This window comes from Mixophyes fleayi, chromosome 2, assembly GCF_038048845.1.
Source record: "Mixophyes fleayi isolate aMixFle1 chromosome 2, aMixFle1.hap1, whole genome shotgun sequence".
NCBI lineage: Eukaryota > Metazoa > Chordata > Amphibia > Anura > Limnodynastidae > Mixophyes > Mixophyes fleayi.
In genome coordinates this window covers 49,179,548-49,202,375 of record NC_134403.1, presented here as the reverse complement: position 1 = coordinate 49,202,375, position 22,828 = coordinate 49,179,548, and the positions used below count along the sequence as shown (strand labels likewise).

General features: G+C 40.7%; 2 protein-coding genes across 2 annotated transcripts in view; both read left to right on the top strand.

Annotated features, from left to right (window-relative positions):
* The window catches only part of SLC46A3 (solute carrier family 46 member 3), a 511,104-nt gene that overhangs the window by 265,890 nt on the left and 222,386 nt on the right, over nucleotides 1-22,828 (top strand). The window lies entirely within an intron of this gene.
* FLT1 (fms related receptor tyrosine kinase 1) overlaps nucleotides 1-22,828 on the top strand; it is a 56,979-nt gene that overhangs the window by 11,884 nt on the left and 22,267 nt on the right. The window contains exons 2-7 of the mRNA XM_075198943.1: nucleotides 10,829-10,925; nucleotides 11,319-11,536; nucleotides 15,941-16,065; nucleotides 19,263-19,425; nucleotides 19,522-19,658; nucleotides 22,501-22,675. Of these exons, the coding sequence (XP_075055044.1) occupies nucleotides 10,829-10,925; nucleotides 11,319-11,536; nucleotides 15,941-16,065; nucleotides 19,263-19,425; nucleotides 19,522-19,658; nucleotides 22,501-22,675 (915 nt within the window). The remainder of the gene's footprint in view (nucleotides 1-10,828; nucleotides 10,926-11,318; nucleotides 11,537-15,940; nucleotides 16,066-19,262; nucleotides 19,426-19,521; nucleotides 19,659-22,500; nucleotides 22,676-22,828) is intronic.

Sequence of the window (22,828 nt, the reverse complement as noted above, 5' to 3'; positions counted from 1 at the left end):
CAATCCCATGTCCCCTTGTGTATCCAAGCCCCCCCTCTGTATCCAATCCCCCCTCTGTATCCAAGCCCCGCCTCTGTATCCAAGCACCCCTCTGTATCCAAGCCCAACCCCCCTCTGTATCCAAGCCCATGTCCCCCTCTGTATCCAAGCCCAACCTCCCTCTGTATCCAAGCCCATGACCCCTTCTGTATCCAAGTCCTGTACCCCTCTGTATCCAAGCCCATGACCCCCTCTGTATCCAAGTCCTGTCCCCCTCTGTATCCAAGCCCAACCCCCCTCTGTATCCAAGCCCATGTTCGCCTCTGTATCCAAGCCCAACCCATCTCTGTATCCAAGCCCATGACCCCTTCTGAATCCAAGTCCTGTCCCCCTCTGTATTCAAGCCCATGACCCCCTCTGTATCCAAGCCCATGTCCCCCTCTGTATCCAAACCCAACCCCCCGCTGTACCAAGCCCAACCCCCCTCTGTATCCAAATCCAACCCATCTCTGTATCCAACCCCAACCCCCCTCTGTATCCAAACCCAACCCTCCTCTGTATCCAAACCCAACCCCCCTAAATATCCAAGCCCAACCCCCTCTCTGTATTCAATCCCTTGTCCCCGTCTATATCTAAACAAATGTCCCTCTATGTGTTTCAAAAGCCATGTTTCATGCTGTGTAACCTAGCTCTATTATCTCTTTCCTTTAAAAGGGGAGAAAATGTGCTTCATACATTTGCCTTTGGACATATGAATGTAATTTCACCTCCCCCATCAGAGTTATTTAAGTCAACTATCATTGCATAACATTTACTTTTGGGTAACATTTGCATTGGATTTCTTTAGTTTAAGTGTCCTGAAGAACTCCTACAATATATACTTCAAAATGAGTGATTTTTTTAGCCTATTATAGTTTGTAAAGTTTTCTTTACTATAATAACAAAATTATAAAACATCCGATCATGTAGTGAATCTGTCTGTCTCAATCAAATACAAAAAAATAAAAACAATTCACTGATGTGAAAATGATTCTTCACTGTTCCTGACTATACTGTTCCCTAGCAATAGCAATACCAAGGTAAGGACGAGTGTTCACATTTCTAGTATGACCATGTTAGGCTATAGGAACCGTGTTGAGAATTTGAGACCTTTGCACTATGTTACATTAGTCATATCTGTAATTGTTGTTGTTTATCTTGCGTACTACAAGATCTGTCTGTGTAATATCACAGTAATACAACACAGCACACACTTGGAGTCAAAATATTTACCTTTCTTGCTAAACATACTTTACCCAAAGCTGCCTATTAAAAGCTGCATTATCACCTAACGTGGTGACTATTTTCATTCACCACTTTAAGATGACTTAAAAAGAGAGATGTGATTGGGAGGACCAATCAGAAGCCGCAATGGATGTGATTGTGGCCCTCTTACCTCTCTGTATGTCTGTATTACCCAGTATTGTTTTATTACTGTTTGTTCCCAATTGTAAAGCGCTACAGAATCTGCTGGCGCTATATAAATAAATGATGATGATGATGATGATTGTGACTTCTGATGAGGTCTGGAGTTTCCTCTGGACCAGCGGGTCATCTGATGTCTGCAGAAGCCCAGCAATGCTCTCCTTGCTCACTCCATGGTGGGTCTTTCCATAAAGACAGAGGGCCTGATTCATTAAGGAAAGTAAGGCAAAAAGAGAAGTATATTTTCTTCAGGACAAACCATGTTACAATGCAAGGGGTCCAAATCAGTTTATTATTTTGCACATAAGTTAAATGCCGGCTGTTTTTTCATATATCACACAAATACTTGATAGCTTTATTTTTACACTGAAATATAAAGTTGATCTAGGACATCTCAAATATAAATCTGTCATCACATGTTAAATTTACCTCCCCCTCCAACTGAACATGGTTTTGCCAAGATGCAAAGTTACTTCTTTTTTTGACTTTCCTTTACTTACTGAATCAGACCCAGTGTGTTATCGGTCTATATCATGCAAAGGAGAGACGGCTGCTCTCCTGCAGCCGTCTCTCCTCCTACCTCTCTGTACACTCCCTCCTTGATCCTCTCCAGTCTGGCTTCCGCCCCCGTCACTCCACTGAAACGGCCCTAGCTAAAGTCACCAACGATCTCCTCTCTGCTAAAGCCAGGGGCCACTTCTCCCTTCTCATCCTCCTCGATCTCTCTGCAGCCTTTGACACCGTCGACCACCCCCTCCTCCTCCACACCCTCCAGTCCTTTGGCCTCTCCGGCCCAGTCTTGTCCTGGTTCACCTCTTACCTTGCTGACCGATCCTTCTCTGTCACCACCTCTGGATCTCTCTCCCCCCCGTCCACCCTTCCAGTCGGAGTCCCCCAGGGCTCTGTCCTGGGACCCTTACTCTTCTCTCTCTACACCTCTTCCCTGGGTGAACTCATCAGCTCCTACGGCCTCAATTACCACCTCTACGCTGACGACACTCAACTTTACCTCTCCTCTCCTGATCTCTCTCCCTCTAGGGTGTCCGCCTGCCTCTCTGCCATCTCATCCTGGATGTCCTCTCGATTCCTCAAACTTAACCTTGCCAAAACCGAACTCATAGTCTTTCCTCCCTCTCACATCTCGCCCCCTTCTGATCTCTCTATCACTGTCGACAACACCTCTATCTCCCCTGTCCCCCAACTTCGCTGCCTCTGTGTCATCCTCGACTCCTCTTTCTCCTTTGGCCCCCACATTCTCTCTCTTGCTAAATCCTGCCGCTTCCAGCTGCGTAACATCGCTCGCATCCGGCCCTTCCTCTCCCAAGATGCCACCAAATGTCTTATTCACTCTCTGATCATTTCCCGCTTGGACTACTGCAACGTCCTCCTTACTGGCCTCCCCCACTCTCATCTCGCTCCCCTTCGATCTGTCCTCAATGCGGCCGCTAGGCTTATCTTCCTTTCTCGCCGCTCCTCATCTGTCTCCCCCCTCACCCTATCCCTTTATTGGCTCCCCTTCCCCTACAGAATCCTCTTCAAGCTCCTCACTCTTACATACAAGGCCCTCGCCAACTCCACTGCACCCTACATCTCCACCCTCCTCTCTATTCATGCTCCATCCCGCCCTCTCCGATCTGCCAATGACCATCGCCTCTCTTCCCCCCTGATCACCTCCTCCCATGCGCGTATCCAAGACTTCGCCCGCGCTGCCCCCCTCCACTGGAACAAGCTCCCTCCCTCTATCAGAACTTCCCCTAATCTGTTCAGTTTCAAACGGGCTCTAAAAACCCACCTTTTTCTTAAAGCCTTCCAGTCTCCCACTTAATTTCCTACCTTTTCTTCTAACTCTTCCCCTTCATTCCCCTTCCCTTATCCTTATATCTCCCTCTCTCCCCTGTGTCTCTCTGTCTGTCTACCCCACCCCTTAGATTGTACGCTCCTCTGAGCAGGGTCATCTCTCCTCCTGTCCTCACCACTCTTAACTCGGCTCTCCAGCTACCTAGCCCTCCTCCTCGAGGACCCTCTTCCCCTCCCCCCGTCCCCTCTCGCTCCTTCCTCTCCCCTCTGGGGGTTTCCCTGTCATCCGGGCCCTCCCTCTCGGGCTCAGCCATATACAGGACCTTCCCCTCTCCCCTCCCCCGTCCCTCTAGCCGTGCTTTGAGCTCACCGAGTTACTGTGCTTACTGTTTTCTGTACTGTGCTGTCTCACCTTGTATTGTAACTTTGTCCCTGTACGGCGCTACGGACGCCTAGTGGCGCCCTATAAATAAAAATTATTATTAATAATTATAATAATAATATCATGCAACAAGGGGATGCTTACTGTGCAGAAATATGCTGTAACTCAGGGCAACAAATAATATGCCAGTTTACAAAATAAATATCTGATTGGTTGGTATGGGTTACAGCAACATTTTTTTTGCTCAATATGTGCAAAATTTAGAATAAAAAGTACTGGTCATATATAGCTGCTATTATTACTATCATTACATAATAAGTACAGCCAATGTAATTTATGCATTTGTTTTAATGGATTCTTATGCGTACTTTAGATTAAACCTCACATGGTAATAGTTGGTTCATTGTTTGATAATGTTGAGGGTTTAGTTTTGTTAAAATGCCATATATCAAATCAACTATTACAGCCAAATGCATAGTTGATAATATTTATAGATTTGTTATTATATTCTAAAGTTTGTCATGTTGTCTCTTTGGATCAGGTTTAGACAGCTCAGGGAGTTTCAACTGCTATAATTAATAACTTTTTGGCTTGCTGGATATGCTGGGGCTTGTAGTTCCACAATAGCTAGAGAACCAAATCTACTCCATAGATTTTAGTCACAGACTAAACGTCCTCATTGACATCACTAGATGTTACTAGGCTGTAAAAGCAGACAGACTGGAAGGGCTTATTTAGATCAGTCTTGAGTCTGAATTACTAATGTACATAGAGCTCTGTTTTCGGTGCACGGCAGTGCCATATGTAATATTTGGGTGTTACACATAACAGAGCTCTGAGTGGAGCCAACCGTTGCCATCTCTGAGGTGGCAGAGGATTTTGGTGCAGGTACGAAGGGACAGAGGTACACAACATGCCACATGGTGCCATGATTTTGCCCCTTCACTCTGCTCTGACTCCACCTCTGGCACTGCCCCCTAGTGGAAGGCCGTGTAATAGGGCAATCCAGAGGCAAATATGGGGGAGGATAGAGTGGAAATGTGTCACTCTTTCTCCAAATTTGCCTTGTTACTGAGATTGGCAATGTGAGCAAATCATTCTGAATTCCGTCTTTTTGGGTTAACTCACAAACTCTATCACTTTTTGTCTGAACAGCAGAATAAATGATCCCCATTCCTACGCAATATTTAGATCGCTTTGCTCACATTGCATACCCTTAGGGACATGGCATCTGCAAATTCTAACTAAACTGAATGAATCCCAATGCTGGAACCATATTTCAAAGCATCAACTAGAACCAGAGATGGGTGTTTTGTCTAGTGAGCTTTATTTCCAAAGGTATTAAGTTTTGTACAAGAAATTTTAAACTGTTTTATTAATTTCATTAAATATTTGGTAAATTTGGTCAGAAATGTTTGTTAAAAAAATTCTGAATTAGAGGTTGCTATTGTGAATTTCACACATCCATATTTTTTATACTCAATATTCAAATTTAAAGTGGTTCAGTAACACTACTTGTATTTTTCATGCTTTTGATTTTTTTATATTTACCTATTTGCCGATTTTCAACCTATCTGGTATAAAGCAGTCAATGAAGCCCATATTTCGAGGCCAAATTGTCTGTGCCAGCCCCCTACTGCCATCGCTCCCTTTTTTCCAAACCCCATTGCATCCCATTTGTATAAAATACAACACGGTGGCGTAGTGGTTAGCTCTTCTGCCTCACAGCACTGGGATCATGAGTTCAATTCCCGACCATGGCCTTATTTGTGTGGAGTTTGTATGTTCTCCCCGTGTTTGTGTGGGTTTCCTCAGGGGGCTCAGGTTTCTTCCCACACTCCAAAAACATACTGGTAGGTTAATTGGCTGCTATTAAATTTCCCTTAGTCTCTCTCGGTCAGTGTGTGTGTGTGTGTGTATGTTAGGGGATTGAGATTGTAAGCTCCAATGGGGCAGGGACTGATGTGAGTGAGTTCTCTGTACAGCGCTGTGGAATTAGTGGCGCTAAATAAATAGATGATGATGATAATGATACATTGGAAAGGGGTCAGCCCTACAGTAACCCATTTGTTGTCTGAGGACTGTGAAATGTTCCCATACATCCCTGAAATGGACATCATCACGATGACCATGCCAGGTGCTACGGAATGTTTGGCACCAAACAAATAAACAAAGCTGATTATGCCTCATTCCTGTGGACACATTACTCATTATACTCTAAGTGTAAATAGATTTTTCAGGACAAATTCAGCTTTCTATCTGTATCTCCCTAGAACTAAATTCATGTTAGATTATGATCAGGGCTGTTGAGAGGGAGTTCGGGTCCCAACGTTGCAGTTTCATAAGTATCCTGACCTCCCGCCTCTCTTTCCCGCAGCCTCCACCATATTTCCCTCATCCATCCCTCTTACTGATAGGATAAGAGTTAGGGTGGAATGGACGGGAAACTATCACAGACTGAATTCTCATTTGCGCCATCTGCGGTTCTGAATCCCCCCTCTGAAATACATCAGTAATGATGGCTCAAGTTACAGTTAATACGTGAGCATTATTCCAATCTTGTACATGTCAAGCACATACAGAATAAAAGTCACCGCAAATAAGCTTAGCTGAAAAAATTCAGCGGTTTGCCGTTCGTCTGATGAATGTGGGAAGTTTCATGTCCATTTCGGAATCAAACATCCTCTGCTATTTTTGGAATTCTTAGTATCAGTCTTACATGTAATGCATTACGTGGCTTTATCACTTGTAAACAGATTCCTGACAGCATTCTCATTCTCTTGTGATGGTCAGCATGCTACTTACAGTGGTTTAGGAACGATTTCAACGCTTTGGAATGTGCAGGCTTTTATTTCTTTGTGCCTATCTTTGTGCAGTCCTACAGAATACATGTATGGGTACGGAATGATTGCCTATGAGCCTTGCCTATGTGCTACCTGCATTCTGTAGGTGCAAAGGTGTCATCATTGCTTACCACTGTCTATCAATCGTTTCTCGGCCCACCTTTCATTAAATCAGTTTTACTAAGTTATTATCATTTGACTGCATTTTGGACCCTCATTGTTTAGTTGATGGGATTCAGAGCTGTGTCTCTTTATAATGATGGGATAAAGAGCTGTGTCTCATGGTAATGCTTATCCGATGGTCCTGTAGAAATGCAGGACAGGTGCTATGTGTGTACCTAGGTGCACATGTGACTTCCTATTGAAAATCCAAGTTAAGTCAACCACTTTGATGCACAGGAAGATCACAACATTAAGTTCCTCTGGATAACACCCCTTATTTTTTACAATATCAGGGTTGCAGAGCCACTATTGTATTGTATTGTGTCTGTGCCCTGCTCCATGTGCATGACATCATATAGATTTCAGGCTGTTTAGCTACAAACATCATCATCATTTATTTATATAGCGCCACTAATTCCGCAACATAGCCCAGGTATAGTGGAAGTCTGATTAATGAATGACTAATAATAATAGAAAGGGAGGTAACATAACGGGGAAGAGATAGGATGACATGGTGAGGTTTCAGGGTGTGGTGAAAGTGACAGGACAAAGATGACAGAAGGATTTTGACAGCTCAGTTGCACAGGTGTTAGTGCTGCTGCCTAACAGCACAGGGGTCATTAGTTCGATCCCAACCAGGGCACTATATGTGTGGAGCCTGTATGTTCTCCCCATGTTTATGTGGGTTTAATTCTACAGTCTAAAAACATAGTGGTAGATAAATTTGCTTCTGACAAAATGGACCCAAATATGTGCGTGTGTTTAGATTGTAAGCTCCAATGGGGCAGGGATGGATGTGAATGATTATATATTTTCTGTACAGCACTTGGTAATGTAATTGGTGACTTGCTGTACAGGTAACAGCGATGATATTAGGTTAGATAGAGGGAAAAATATTATTTTAGAATCAGACGCATTGATTTCCACCAGGTTTTTACTAATATGCTGGACATTTATTCCAACACTTGTTAGTAAATTACAATCTGTTGCAATAGACATCGGATGGTGTGCGCACAATGCTCTCCCATATTTATCACACCATTACATTATATACCCAATAGCAGTTCATCATGGTAGTTTTGCAATCTAGGTAAGGTTGCGACAGAGTACAGTAGAGATGTGTACAAGTTGCTTTATATAAAAGACTATAAGAAATCTGTGAAATATCTATAAGGCTAAAGCAATCGATTGCCAAGCAGCATTCATAATGTGTGTCATAGGCTGGAACAACCGATAGTAGTCAATCAGCATTAGAACCCTCACAGGACTCGACCAACCTGTAGACACTGTCCCTGAAAGTTAGGACTGTTAAATGGTCTGTATCTAAACCCTACTCTGACAGTCGGACTATAGTCATTGCTATGGTAGATCAAATATGTCCATGGACAATTCAATTTGGCAGCACGGTGGCTAAGTGGTTAGCACTTCTGCCTCACAGCGCTGGGGTCATGAGTTCAATTCCCGACCATGGCCTTATCTGTGTGGAGCTTGTATGTTCTCCTTGTGTTTGCATGGGTTTCCTCCGGGTGCTCCGGTTTCCTCCCACACTCCAAAAACATACTGGTAGGTTTATTGGCTGCTATCAAAATTGACCCTAGTCTATCTCTTCCTCCCTCTCTCTCTGTCTGTGTGTGTATGTTAGGGAATTTAGACTGTAAGCTCCAATGGGGCAGGGGCTGATGTGAATGAGTTCTCTGTACAGCGCTGCGGAGTCAGTGGCGCTATATAAATAAATGGTGATGATGATGATTTAAAAAAAAAAATCTATGAATCACCACCGTACAATCATGATATCATACTGTAACTGTGTCAATAGGAGACTATCTATATTTACTTCCTTATTCTGCAAGTTAATTTGAGAGAATCAGTCATGGAATTGTGAAAGAGTAATGTTACTAATGAATGTACTTTCTATAGTCCTTGTTCTCTAAAACCCAGGAATTCACATTTCAGGGAATAATGTATTTCTGACAAATTTGGTGGCTGTGTCTGCGCACAACAGACCCACCTTAGAAAAAAAAAGAAGCCTTATTTTAATTGTTGTCCCGAAAGTGATTCAGTGTTGAATGCAAAGACAGACCCACCAAGCTGGGGAAAACTTCCATCGCTGTAAGTGACCAACTGTATAACAGCAGTTTAAATCTATGTTCTGAAATCCTGCTGCAGCACGGGACGCTTTGTGGAAGTTAGAACAACATTTCCTCATTTCACCTTGTGACTGCCGGTGTGTTGCTGGCGTTTTCTGGCAGAGGGATTCAGCTCACTGCAGTTCAGTGTTCCAGATGCTCCGTGAGCATTGCATTCATGTGTGCACTGTTCCATGCGAGCCTCAGCAAATCCACTGATGTTGTTTTCATTTAGTCAGTATTAAGATTTCCTACTGCTTTGATCTCGACAAGCCTGAATAACACGTTGAACTCAGTCCCTGCTAATCTCTTTTCTAATTACTAATTATATATATTTGTGCACCCTTGATACACATAGTATGAGCCACTCTCATCGATCTACTGTATATATATCGGTATTAAACACCTTGTATACAGTAGCATGGGTACTTGCAATGTGGTATAAGTCATACCTAGTTGTCAACCATCTCTATTTCCCCAGGTCGGTACATGTTTTTAGAGATTTGACTCTGCAAATTACCTACATTTTTAAAATAGTCCCTCTGCACAGTACTATTCCTTTTAATGCTTTAGATCGCCACACACACAGCACACTCAATACTTTTACCTTTGCAGTCTAGCTGGTCCATTGTGCAATATGATGTAGCACATGCCCTTGTGTTTCTAACTCCCATTGTCCTATAGATTGTAAGCTTTCGAGCAGGGTTCTCTTACCTCTCTGTCTGTATGTATTACCCAGTATTGTCTTATCAATGTTTGTTCCCAATTGTAAAGCGCTACAGAATTTGCTGGCGCTATATAAATAAATGTTGATGATGATGATGATGATAGATCAGTGTTGGCTAACTTGCGACACTCCAGGTGTTGTGAAACTACAAGTCCCTGGGACTTGTAGTTTCACAACACCTGGAGTGTCACAGCTTAGCCAACGCTGCTTAGATTATGACCTCTCACAAAACAGGATCCGCTTCACCCTATTTATTGATTCGTTTTCATACATTCTCACTGTTTGATTACCACTTAAACATTGTACAGTGCTACAAAAAGTATTAGAACTCTGTAAACACTGGTTAATAGAAATCATGTAAACTGAATTCAGATCTCACTAATATTTGATGACAATTCTCCCTAGTTTGCCTGCAGACTGCACAGTGCCACTTCCCTTGCTCTGCATAGTGCACAGATGGGCTAGGGATGCTGGGCTAATCCATATACAGCGTGGTAATGACAACCTGCCATGAATGAAGCCTTACTGCAAATCACATTAAAATATAGTATGTTTGGATAATAACATAATTATAATACTATAAAGCACATATATTCTGTGCTTATCTACAAAGTGCATAAATCATACTTGGCAAATATCCAGCAAACGGCATCTTGCTGTCAAAATGACGCGATTTGCGGGGAATCGCGTCATTGTGCCCCCGCGAGAAAACTGCATTTTGTTGTGGGAGGCCGGGCCAAAATGATGTGATTCACCGCGCCCTGACCTCCCGCCCTCCAACCACGCCCCCCTGCCTGGGATCTCCCGGAAAGAAGTTTAAAAAGGTTGGCAAGTATGGCATAAATATGCTGGATCTTGCAGATTAATAAATGAACCCCGGTGTCTTGTTCATACTGTGAGGTCAATTTTTGCTGTTGGAATGTTTAAAATATGTAACTCTCTGAGATCAGACAGCAATCCATGACTTAGCCTGAATCATTAAGGAAAGGAAAGCACAAAAAGGAGTAACTTTGCACCTTGGCAAAACCATGTTGCATTGGAGGGGGAGGTAAATTTAAAATGTGGGGACAGATTTATAGTTGGGATAGGGCATGTCCTAGATCAACTTTATATTTCAGTGTAAAAGTAAAGCTACTAAGTATTTGTGTGCTATATGAAAAAATAGCCGGTATTTTCTTTATGTGCCAAATATTAAACTACTTTGCACCCTTTGCCCTTTGCATTATAGCATGGTTTATCCAGGAGCAAATTTACTACGTTTTTTTCTTTACTTTCCTTAATGAATCAGGCCCATTGTGTGTAGCTATACTTTAGTGTATAAGTCAACATTATTTCTCTTCTCTTGCAGGTCACAGTTCTAGTTCCAAGTTAAAAGCACCCGTTCTAAATATAAAGGGGAAGGAGTTAGTCATACGAGCAGGCCAGCCGATACACCTTACATGCAGGTATGAAATGTTTTACATTGTATTTGTTTGTATAGGCAGATTGGGTATGTGCATGTATACTGCTGTTTGATTGGAAATAAACAATTGGGGTAGATAAGTCCTAATTAGAACTACAGCAAAATATTCTCCTAAGGTAGCCGATGCCCCTAGCTGGGGCCCCGGGGGCTGCCGTATGCAGCTGCTTCTCCCTGTGGTCTGCCGGTTCTGTAATAAAGAAACCAGTATATTTTTGAACTGTGGGAGGAATCACCTGAAAACACGGGGAAGACATACAACACTATCTAGTCAAAAATATCTGTTACTATCTGTAAATATATATGTCTATAGTACAGACAGATAACAATACCATTAATTACCTTTTAACCATCAATCTTATCTGTCCATGTTTTACAGCGGAGATCTAACACTTTCCTGGAATTTCCCAGCTGCCTTAAGGAAAGAAAGTAAAAGATTCCATATCGCAGAAAACTCATGCCAGGGAGGCTCCAAGACAGTTTGCAGTAGAAATTTAACGTTGCACAAAGCTGAGTTAAATGACACTGGATTTTACACATGTCAGTACTTTACCTCACCCAGGGAACTAAAGACTGCTATCTATATATTTATTACAGGTATATTGGAACTGTTTCTTTTTTTGTGATGTTAACTTAATTATTAGTAATTAATGTTGTTTTTGCATAGGCAAGGTAAAAAATATATAGAAGGTTATGTACAGTTTTGGAGACATATTCTTGTTAGCTACTAGCATTTACTCAAGTAAGTCACAGAATGCTGGAGAATCTATTATGGAGCCTCTGTACCATCATGTAATGTCGGGTAAAAATAGTTTGGAATATTTGTAGATCTACACTATTTTTATTACTTCTCATAATCTGGGTCCTGATTCATCAAGGATCTTAACTTAAGAAACTTCTTATTTCAGTCTCCTGGACAAAACCATGTTACAATGCAATGGGTGCAAAATAGTATTCTGTTTTGCACATAAGTTATATACTGACTGTTTTTTCATGTAGCACACAAATATCAACTTTAAATTTCAGTGTACAAATAAGCTATCAAGTATTTGTGTGCTACATGAAAAAGCATCCAGTATTTAACTTATGTGCAAAACAGAATACTAATTTGCACCCCTTGAATTGTAACATGGTTTTGTCCAGGAGACTTAAATAAGAAGTTTCTTAAGTTAAGATCCTTAATGAATCAGACCCCAGATTTCTACTACTTTCACTTAAATCTCTGAGCTGTAATACAATTTTCTATAACTTTATCGACTCTCCGTTTCTCACACTACCAAAATGTTCATGTTCTCTTCCTTGACACTCAATACCTGTTGCTTGGTTCCCAAGCTATCATGACTCTTCTAAAACATCTCCAACTTATTTCTCCAATATGCTATGTGTCATTTCCCAGCAGTCTTCTAACACCAGCGATTGATGGAAAGACTTGTAGCCCTATCCTTGGAGCAATAATAATTTTTTATCTTCATTCTGGGCGCCTCCTCTTTTTAGAACTAGTATTTCCTTGTTTGCCTGCCGATGGCTAAATTACAGTCCTTGGCTGAACTTTTGTACCAATGTTTCATCCTCTGGAACTCCTAACTTCCTGTGGGCCAGACATCCCTATTGATAGTCTCTTCGGACCAGGAAGAAACAAGCTGAGGAGGATAAGTGTGTTAAATGTTATTCATGGGGCTTATATCTCCTAACTACATGTCCAAAGTGTGATGGACTTAAGGTAAAACTGGATAAAAGTATTTTCCTGCAAAACAATATTGGCTTTTGACAATTTGGCCATTCCAGTGGAAGGATGCGGAATCTTCACCTCCTCGTGTTTGATGGCGCCAACAGTTCCTGTGTTAATAATATATTCCAAGGTCTTCTGGCTGCGTTTGTGCTGAAAGGAAATTATAAACTTAATTAGGAGAAGCAAGTATGCAGCTTGCCATGATATGGGATTTACTATGGGTAGTCTTGGAATGGCTGAAATTGTCCTGTGTATTCTTATATTACTTCAGGATCACTGAAATGATCACTAATTCCAAAACCAGTCATTTTCATATATGAAGAATTAAGGTGAAATAGATCCCCGCAGCTATAGCAGCAGCCATAGCCACATCCAAAATCTTTAGTCCTAATAAGAGTGATAGACAACAACACACTTAAATGTCATTAATTTACATTTAAGCTACTGCCGTATCACTGACTATTCCCCTGTGTGTGAATTCACCAGTTCACATAGTATATTTGCATGTTTGAAAATCTGTCAGTCACACTCTGCTGGGTCAGACAGAGAAGCACCTCTGTCCTAACATGGCAACCTATTGTAAAGATGTGAAAGACGGCATATTATACAATTCAGTAATTTATTTTTTATTTAGTAATGTCAAAAATTGGCTAGACTTTTACTTTACATCTATCCAATTCATTTTCATGATTATTGACCATGACATTGTCTGTGATGCTCCACAAACAGCTTTCTGACATCTATATTTAAGCTATTTTTAAAGTGATTTTTCCTTTAACAAATTTTACTACCTAATAGGACAAAATATGATAAATAGATATTTTGGTTGGAGAGGGTGATATAAGATTTTTAATAAGACGTATTGCCTTATCTACTGTTGTTTTTTTGCTATTCTAAATATATTGGTTTTAAAACATGTTGCAAAAGATGTTAGAAATTACAATGTCACCTATACACAGTGCAGGTAGAACATGAATATAAAGCCCAATCATTCACTAACAGCTAATGGCATCCACAGTGAATGCTGCTATTCTATATGATGAACCAATATTTATGAATATGCACAAACAGATGCTAGTGAACCCTGCCCACATGATCTCATTGGTTCCTAGGTTCCCATAGGCTATATTCTCAAATCATCTACCTTCACTGAGTGTATGCAATGGGTGCACTTAAAAATTGACCACATTGCTCATTAGCTTGTCACAAAACTTTAAAGGGGACATATCTATCTATCTATCTATCTATCTATCTATCTATCTATCTATCTGTCTCTCTGTCTCTCTGTCTGTGTGTGTGTGTGTGTGTGTGTGTGTGTGTGTGTGTGTGTGTGTGTGTGTAGACAAGGTGATGTTGCCCATAGCAACACAAACAGGTTCTGTCACTTGTCTAAGTTTAGAAAGCGAGGCTGAAAGTTTGCATTACAAAAAATTATATAATTAATATTTTCTCATATGTCTTATGTAACTCGTAAAGGCTAAAAAAGAGCGAAGCCTAACAGCACTGAGTTAGCGTCCTTTAATAGACCTGGCAGCCAGTGGTGACATTATGTCTGCAGGGCAGTTCTCTGTACACCTTGTAGCGTTATCTGTGGTAGAATACAGGAAATTAGGAAATTGCTCTATAACACTTACAAAGTTTGGAATTGTTATTTTAATGAATGAATATGTCTCTTGGGGAACTGTAGTAATCAGTTCTACAGAAGATTAAAAGTATGGAACTATTGACCTCTTCGCACATCTACCAACCCTGGAAACAACAGGCTTGTTTTTCAGTTACATGACACAAGTCCGTCAACTTCCTTAAATAGGAGGAAATTGCATTGGCACTGGCTTATTCTGTACATATTTTGAAAATATTGATATAGTAACTATGGGACTATATGCTAACTGTATAGATATGGTAACTGTTGTTCTTATGTCTCAAACAAGTAATTAATTTTTATCTATGACATGAATTTCCTTCCAAGAAGTACAGATTTGGAGTGACTATTAAGGTTTCCAGAGGAAAGTCAAAGTCTAGGTAGTATATTTACTAAACTGTGGGTTTGAAAAGGTGGAGATGTTGCCTATAGTAACCAATCAGATTCTAGCTGTCATTTTGTAGGATGTACTAAATAAATGACAGCTAGAATCTGATTGGTTGCTATTGGCAACATCTCCACTTTTTCAAACCCACGGTTTAGTAAATATATCCCTAGATTGGCACAAGTACTTAGCTAGGCAACTGCATGCTGGAACTTATAGTTCTACAACAGCTAGAGAACCAGAGGTTACCCAAGCCTGTTTCAATAGCATGGCTTGGGCAACAGGGCGATACAATTAGCTGCGAGGATCAATGGTAACCATGCGGCTATGTTACTGCACAATGTGCTAGGTAATAATCTTCACTCACTTTTGTTCACAGCTCACAGCGGGGCAAGAAAGCAATGGGCAATTTATATTACTGTAATTATGGGATTTCAACACAGTAACATAGCCGTGAGTTTACTACGGAACCTCGCAGCTAATAGAATAGGCCCCAAAGACTCCAATGTGTGTCCTAGATAATTGGGTTCACTTGTTGGCTCTTTGTAACTCCCTCCAGCCAAAGATACCTCTATTAAAAAGCTATTTAATTTAAAGCAACAGTCATGGTTTTGTCATTAACAAAAGCGGTATTTTCAAATACAGGTCCCCAAAATAGAATAGTTTACAGTATGTCTGAGCTTCCTCTCTCATGTTACAGAACGATTTCCTCTCTTTGTTCCAAGGTTTGGATGAGCTGATATCATCCACCAATCAGCTCTGCTTTTGTGGGGGTGTGCACTTATCATGTTTACCCATTAACCAATCAGAGAACAGCTGCATTCTTTCATTCTGTAATATAAATGCATAAGGAACTGAACTGATTGACTTTAGCAATATTGTGAAATTGGATGAAATAATTCCTGCATTGAGGCCACCTTTCCATGTCCCCACCTATTTCTTGTCAGAATGCAGATACAGCGGACATAACATTTACTGCTCCATTAGTGTTTCATCTTTACACATGTAATAACTGTATTTTATATTTAGTTTATGTGGTTTACAGAAAATAAGGAAACCATGATGCAATTGAAAGTAATACATAACGCTATACTGCTACATATGAAACTTCCCCTCTTTGACACAAATCAGTGGAAAGTTTTCTTGGTAAAAACATGTGACATTGTGTTGCAGTCTTAAAAGTAATATTTCTCCAAGTTAAATATCTATCTAACTAACATTTACTGTAATTTATATATTTTTCAGAGGAGAACAGTGCGTTCGTAGAAATGCATGACATGGAACCCAAAATCATTGCCATAACGGAAGGAGAGCGACTGGTGATTCCTTGTCGGGTTACATCACCAAATATCACTGTCACTTTAAAAAAGGTACCGTAAGTAATGAAGACAAGTCCTATTTCAAAACCTACTCCTGTTAACTTTCCTTTTAACATGAATGTTATCTTTATGTTGATATGTAGAGCGGAATATTTCAGGAACACTTCTTTGGTGGCTATGTAGCAGACATTTTTATGTGTCGCAGATATTTGCTAAAGATGTCAATTGTATTTAGGGTCGTCAGATCTGTGTTCACTTCCAGTGCTCATTCAGCTTAGGAAAAAATGTGCAATTTTTTTTTTTAAAGCCCCCGTAACCTGATTGGTCTTTGGAAGGTGAGCATAGATCTGTTAAGGTGGTGAAATGCGTAAACCTTTAGTAAGTCGTTCCCTTAGTCTATACAAAATTAAGCTTTGTGTAGTAGTAAGAGACCTCTGGCCACACCAAATCCAATTAACTGTTGTCGTTGACCTACACCAATGTGTACTTTACAGCATAATGGGCACGGTGTTTAAGATATGTTTTCAGATGTAACTGCAAGGGCATTGTCATTGTTGTCATAGTTTTAAAGTTAAATGTTAATGTTCTTCACGGGTGGCAAATCAGACCACAGTCTTCCGCTAATAGGAATTCAGAACATCTTCTTTTTGATTTGTAATTACATTTAGCAAATCCTTGTTGAATCATCTCCTTGCTTCAAACACATTGACAATCCTTCTATTGTTACTTGTATTATATAGCTGTGTAATGCAGCAATATATATATATATATATATATATATATATATATATATTATAGCAATAAATTAAGTATCTATCATGCACAGGGCCAAATGTTTACACAATGTGACAAGGCCTGAAGTTCTTCCGAAAGCAGAATCACGGAAATAATTGCCAAATTTTAAGAAGGCGCATGTTTGCTGCTTTGTCAGAATCATGGCAGCCAAGCGGTCTTTGTCTGTTTAATTAATTTTGCTACATGAGTCACTAGCAGCAGTCTTCAATGTTTTTTTGGCAGGGCAAGAGGGCAGCTGCCTAGGGTCATCAGTATTTCCAATGAATCCAGCTATTCTTACATGTTATAACTTTAATTTGTTAAATGTTTATTTTTCTTTTTTTGCATAAGTGTAGCGTTGAAATTAGCCTGTAGGCAGGAAGGGATGAAGGAGTTATACAACTACAAAATAAAGTATTTCTGGAACAAATAACAGACAAATGAGCAGTTTCATAATTCTACTTTAGAGAACTATAGGAACATTAAGAAGATTTGCATTCTATATAAAGATTTTGGTATCACAGATAAGTTCACAGTATGTGATGCAACAATAGTTAATGGACATCAACGAAGATTATATATGCAACATCAAGATCCAGCCAATGCAAAAAATATAATCTTATTAAATAGTTGTCAGAGAAATAAAAGCTATACCTGTCTTACAGTTCCCTTTCCAATTAAATTGCTGTTTCTCTAAATTTGTGTCCAAGTTGATTAACTGAAATAAGTTGTGTACACAGTTACCGATAAGCAAATAGCATTCTTATGGCGTCCATATGACACACCTGCATTAAACTACTATCCATGTTTTACTCCTAACTTGCAGATCGTTAAATCCTGTTTTATTTCTAATTCTAGAAAGTCCAGGTTCTATTTATAGCTTGATAAAAGCCCTATAAATAGTATTTGTTATTGCTTTGGTGGTATACAAGTAATTGTTTGCGTAGAAAACCTAATGATTGTAAAGATTAGACCCTGAGACCATTTTTGGTTCCCATACAACTGATGTGTATATTTATAGGTATAGGAAGTCTGCTGCTTTCAGTCTTTTCTAGTTAAAGACATATGGTTAGTTTGCCCAGTCTGCTGAACTGTCAGACTACATAGGAAGCTGTTTGGAGTTGAGAGAATAAAAGCATGTCACTCTTCACAGCTTCCTATATATAAGAGGGTCACAGTGGGTCCCCCGTGCTTTCTGTTCACTTTTATTGCAACACTGGCAGAACATAGACAATGTGGACCTCATTTAGAGTCGGACGCAAAGTCCGATTTAGGCGCATCTAACCAAAAAACACTACCACGCATGTGCAGAAAGCTCCAAATCCGCCTGCATCTGGGACGCAGTCAACACTTGCGACAGCTTGTGACTCACTGAGAGAGAATGGGAGGAACAGGGAATTGTGGAGGCGTGACCATGTAAATACATCCTAGTCGCAGTGAGGCTCAGACGCAACACACGTCAAAACAGGGCTAAAGCTGTGCGGCAGGAATTAGGTGGCGCAAGCAGTTAGCTAGCTGCAGGAACTGCTCGCAGCTCCATAGGGTATTATGAGTGGGATGCAACTGGGGTTTGCTTGCAACTCGTAATACCCTACCAAGCTGCGGCACACCCCCACTCCTACACTCCTTACACGGACTTTGCGTCCGACTCTAAATGAGGTCCTGTGAGTTAAAGTTTACCGTTATATTCTGGCAATGTGTATATTTTAAGTAAAATTCCTCAATGTTCAGTCATTTGAATATATCATACTTTTGAGATCTCCCCTCTGAGAGGGAAGGTCTCACTGCCATGTGGGGGGCGTGACCAGGCGAGCTGCATCATTAGGCCACACCCCCTCTGGTAAATGACACAATTTTCGACCAATTGCAGTCTCACAACACCTATAGAGCCAGAGGTTGTCCAGGCCTGTTTTAAATGTACGCCCACTTTACATTCCTTGGATCCGCCCCTGGAAAAGCAATATGTCCCTTGCTGTGTGGATTCACCTTAAAATGGCCCTGGCGGACACAGTAAACCCACAACACTAATATCCAGCCTACTTCCACTTTAGGAGCACTCCCAACTTTAATTTAAACTTTTCTACTTTTGTTCTAACATGGTGCCTCGTTTAGCCGCATTTATAGCTTACAATATTCATTTGAGTGAGGGGGCAAGTTTGTTTATCTTTATTACATTTGTCACTTTTGTGTATTTGAAAGTTTGTATTACATTGGTGGCAATGCATCTGTTGGTGGTAAAGCTGCCTAGCTGCAACTGGAAGCTGCACATCACATCCCTTTATAAATATAGGGGTGAGATTCTGTGTGGAGGAAAAGGCTGTGCGCCCTCTCGCTGGCAATGTGCCCTCTTCACCCCCTTTACTTCATTTAAATAATCTCAGGCCTCGTTTTCGCTCATTTTTGCATGTTTGTGTGTCAACGTTTACTGTACATGAACTTTTATGTAACAACACATTCTCCGTTCCTTCTGCTAGAGCAATATTGTGCTTTCCAAACCGGGGGACAAGAACATTGTTTGGAATAGTAAAAGAGGCTTCACCATCCGAAAACCAACCTACAAGTTTTTTGATCTGATAAACTGTGAGGCTAAAGTGAATGGAGTTGTCCACACTACAAGCTATTTTCCAAGCAGTCACTGTGAGTAACATTGTATAACTGATGGCGTCATACTGCATTGTTGTTTTATTATCCACTCCACCTTTATACCGCTAATCCGCTGATCATTGTTTTCAGCCAGTGAAATCCGCAGCGTGCAGCTCAATGTTTCAGAATCCATCAGTCGGCTGCGTGGCAGTAGGTTGTCCATTAATTGCACCGTTACAATTGCCCTGAATTCAAGAGCTGAAGTACAGTGGACATACCCTGGAATGGTAAGGGACCACCTCATACCTTGTCCTCTCTATGCCACCTAATTACACTCAAAATACACTTTGGGGGGGAATTGAATTGTAAAAAAATCCATGAACGGTCGCGAGACACCTCGCGCTGATTATTTTTACAGAAGTAACGCTCATTTTTGCTTGCGTCCCATAGATGTGCCAGCAGTAATGAGCGTTACTTTTACCATAGCAACGATAAAAATGCCTACGATGTTCTAAGGAACATTGCGGCCAATTGAATCTGCCCCTTTGTGTAGTATTGTGATATTTGGGGTGTTTAGCCAGGTTTGCTGTTCCATAAAGCGAGCTATATTTCTTATTAATTCATGTCCTTGTGTCTTCTGATCATGTTCACGCATATAGCTAAGTTTACTGGTTTATGTCTTGTTTGTCCATTTAAAATGTTATAGGGTATAATTAAATTGTATACACCTTACAATACAAATGAACATGTTCTAGTTAATTGTGTATTTCCTACTTATTTTTCCTGCCTGCTGCCTGTGTCATCTGTACAACAAGACGAAGGAGGAGGCAGTGGAGGAGGAGGAGACAGTTTGAGCAACATTCTAGTAGTTTCAAAAATGTTACCCTGAAATTCTAGAAGATAAAAGAAAAAAAGCGATTGCAACAGTTGCTGACTATGTTTAAGGCACAGTCACCTAGGGGTAGACTTACTAAAACTTCTAAAAAAGAAAAGTGGAGGTGTTGCCTATAACAGAGTCTCAGAATGTGCTATATGAATGATAGCTAGAATCTGATTGGTTGCTAAGGGCAGGGCTGCCATCAGAAACTGTGGGGCCCAGTACTAATTAATCTGGCAGGGCCCCCCTCCCCATACATGTGCACCCCTCCCCATACATGTGCACCCCTCCATCTTCGCCATACATGCGCCCCCTGTCCCTCATCACAGTACATTCCCCCCCACTCCCTCATCACAGTACCCTGTTCCCCTCCCCCCAAAGTAAATGTCCCCCCCCCCCCAGCCTATCAGAGTCTGGGAGGCAGAGCTGCAGCATCGCGGAGAAGGTAAGAAAAAAAAAGGGGCAGCACGATTGGTGACTACAGGGCCCAGACAGTCCAGGGAGTCCGGACAGACGGAGAGGTCACACTTTAAGCAGCAGAGAACTCCATAAGAACAAATCAGCCAATCTTTATATGAGCCGTTCACGCCAGTCTCCATGCAGCTAAAAAATCCAGCAAAGTGAATATTTAGTTTTGTCTGTTTATTTATTAACAATATGGAATAGAATATGTATGATTGTAACATGAACACTGTAAACCTAATTTTAAATGCTCTTGTTATTTTTCTTGAATCGTTTATTCCCCAATGAAATACATATATTGTTCACATGGCTCAATCTCCAGGTTTCAATACAATATGAGCATGGGGTTAATACAGTGGTAGTGACTTGACGTGATAGGAAACCTATAGAGCAGACAGGACCTGTGTATTTCCAGAAAGAGCTTTTCACAGAGCTCTCACTCTCAGCACGTTTAGCCCCAGCTGGACAGACAGTAAAGCACCCATGCCAGTGCGTGCAGAGCAGTCATATAATCCTGTTAGCCAGCGCCTCACGGGTGACGTGACCCATCAACTGGATGGTTTAGTCCACATCATTTGCTTTACAAAGTGAAAGAGCTGTGTCAATATTTTGCCATGTGTAAAACAATAGCTACAAAAGGGTAATCTGCTGCTAGTTTGAAAACAGAAAATCTAGAATTATGTTTTCAGCAACGGCTATCAGCAGACGAGAAAAAAACAGAAACAATACAACATGCGATGCATAGAAAACAATTAATATATTCCAATATAAAACAGAAATGTGTATGTATACCAAGATGAGCCTGATATATAGATCTATACCATGTAGTATTTTAAAGGAGGTCCCCGTCTTAAACACTACCACTGAATAAAATTGTGCCCCCATATGCCCACCCTTTCTTTAGCTACCCCTCCTCTAGGGCCTGATTCATTAAGGATCTTAACTTGAGAAACTTCTTATTTCAGTCTCCTGGACAAAACCATGTTACAATGCAAGGGGTGCAAATTAGTATTCTGTTTTGCACATAAGTTAAATACTGACTGTTTTTTCATGTAGCACACAAATATCCACTTTAAATTTCAGTGTACAAATAAGCTATCAAGTATTTGTGTGCTTCATGAAAATACAGTCAGTATTTAACTTATGTGCAAAACAGAATACTAATTGGCACCCCTTGCATTGTAACATGGTTTTGTCCAGGAGACTGAAATAAGAAGTTTCTCACGTTAAGATCCTTAATGAATCAGGCCTCTAGTCTTTTTACTGGGAAAAATTGTACCTGGTAAGGGCCAAGTAGCAATTATTCAAATGAATAAGAAAGAAAGATACAAAATAAACAAGTAGAGTTATGTTTCTGCTGGTCCTGGACCAGTGCTGTCCTATGCATGTGCAAAGCTTGGCTATATGGTTAATATAGCCCTGGACCTTTATGGACAATATCATTGGCTGCCACCCTCCCTACTCGTCTAAGCATGTGATGCCCCTGCGCATACACAGAAGAGCAGAGTGGGGTCCTCTGGGAGGATGGACAGGCCCCCGTAGTGTCCACAGTCCCAGTTGTTCTACCACTGCAGTCTGTATATTATGACATGTTTTTCTGAGGTTTGTGTTTGCTATAGAGCATAATAAGCTGTGATTTGTGTTCATTTATATCCAAAAATGATCATGTTTTTGAACAAAGTGCATAATTTCATGACAAATCTTAAGCGTCTCTCTTTGTCCACTAATATAATAAGTCAAATGACCATCTTGTGCACCCTTTGGTAACTATAAAATACTTTTCACTCTAGAAATTTGGCAAAATTGCTTCCATAATGAGGCGGATGTTTTTTACCAACTCGGAGGTAGTGGTGCACAGCACGCTGGTCATCCAAGAGCTCCAGAACATCGACCAAGGGTTGTACACCTGCACAGCGAAGAATGGTCAATTAACCGAAACTAACACTACCACACTTCGTGTTCACGGTAAGATCTGTTATGTATGTTCCCATTAATACTTTTTTTTTTAACCATAATAGAATTACCTACTTACCACAAGACATCACTAACTCATATAATATTACTTGTTTGGAAAGACCACAATTAATAATGACTCTTACTATTAAAATTCAACATCTC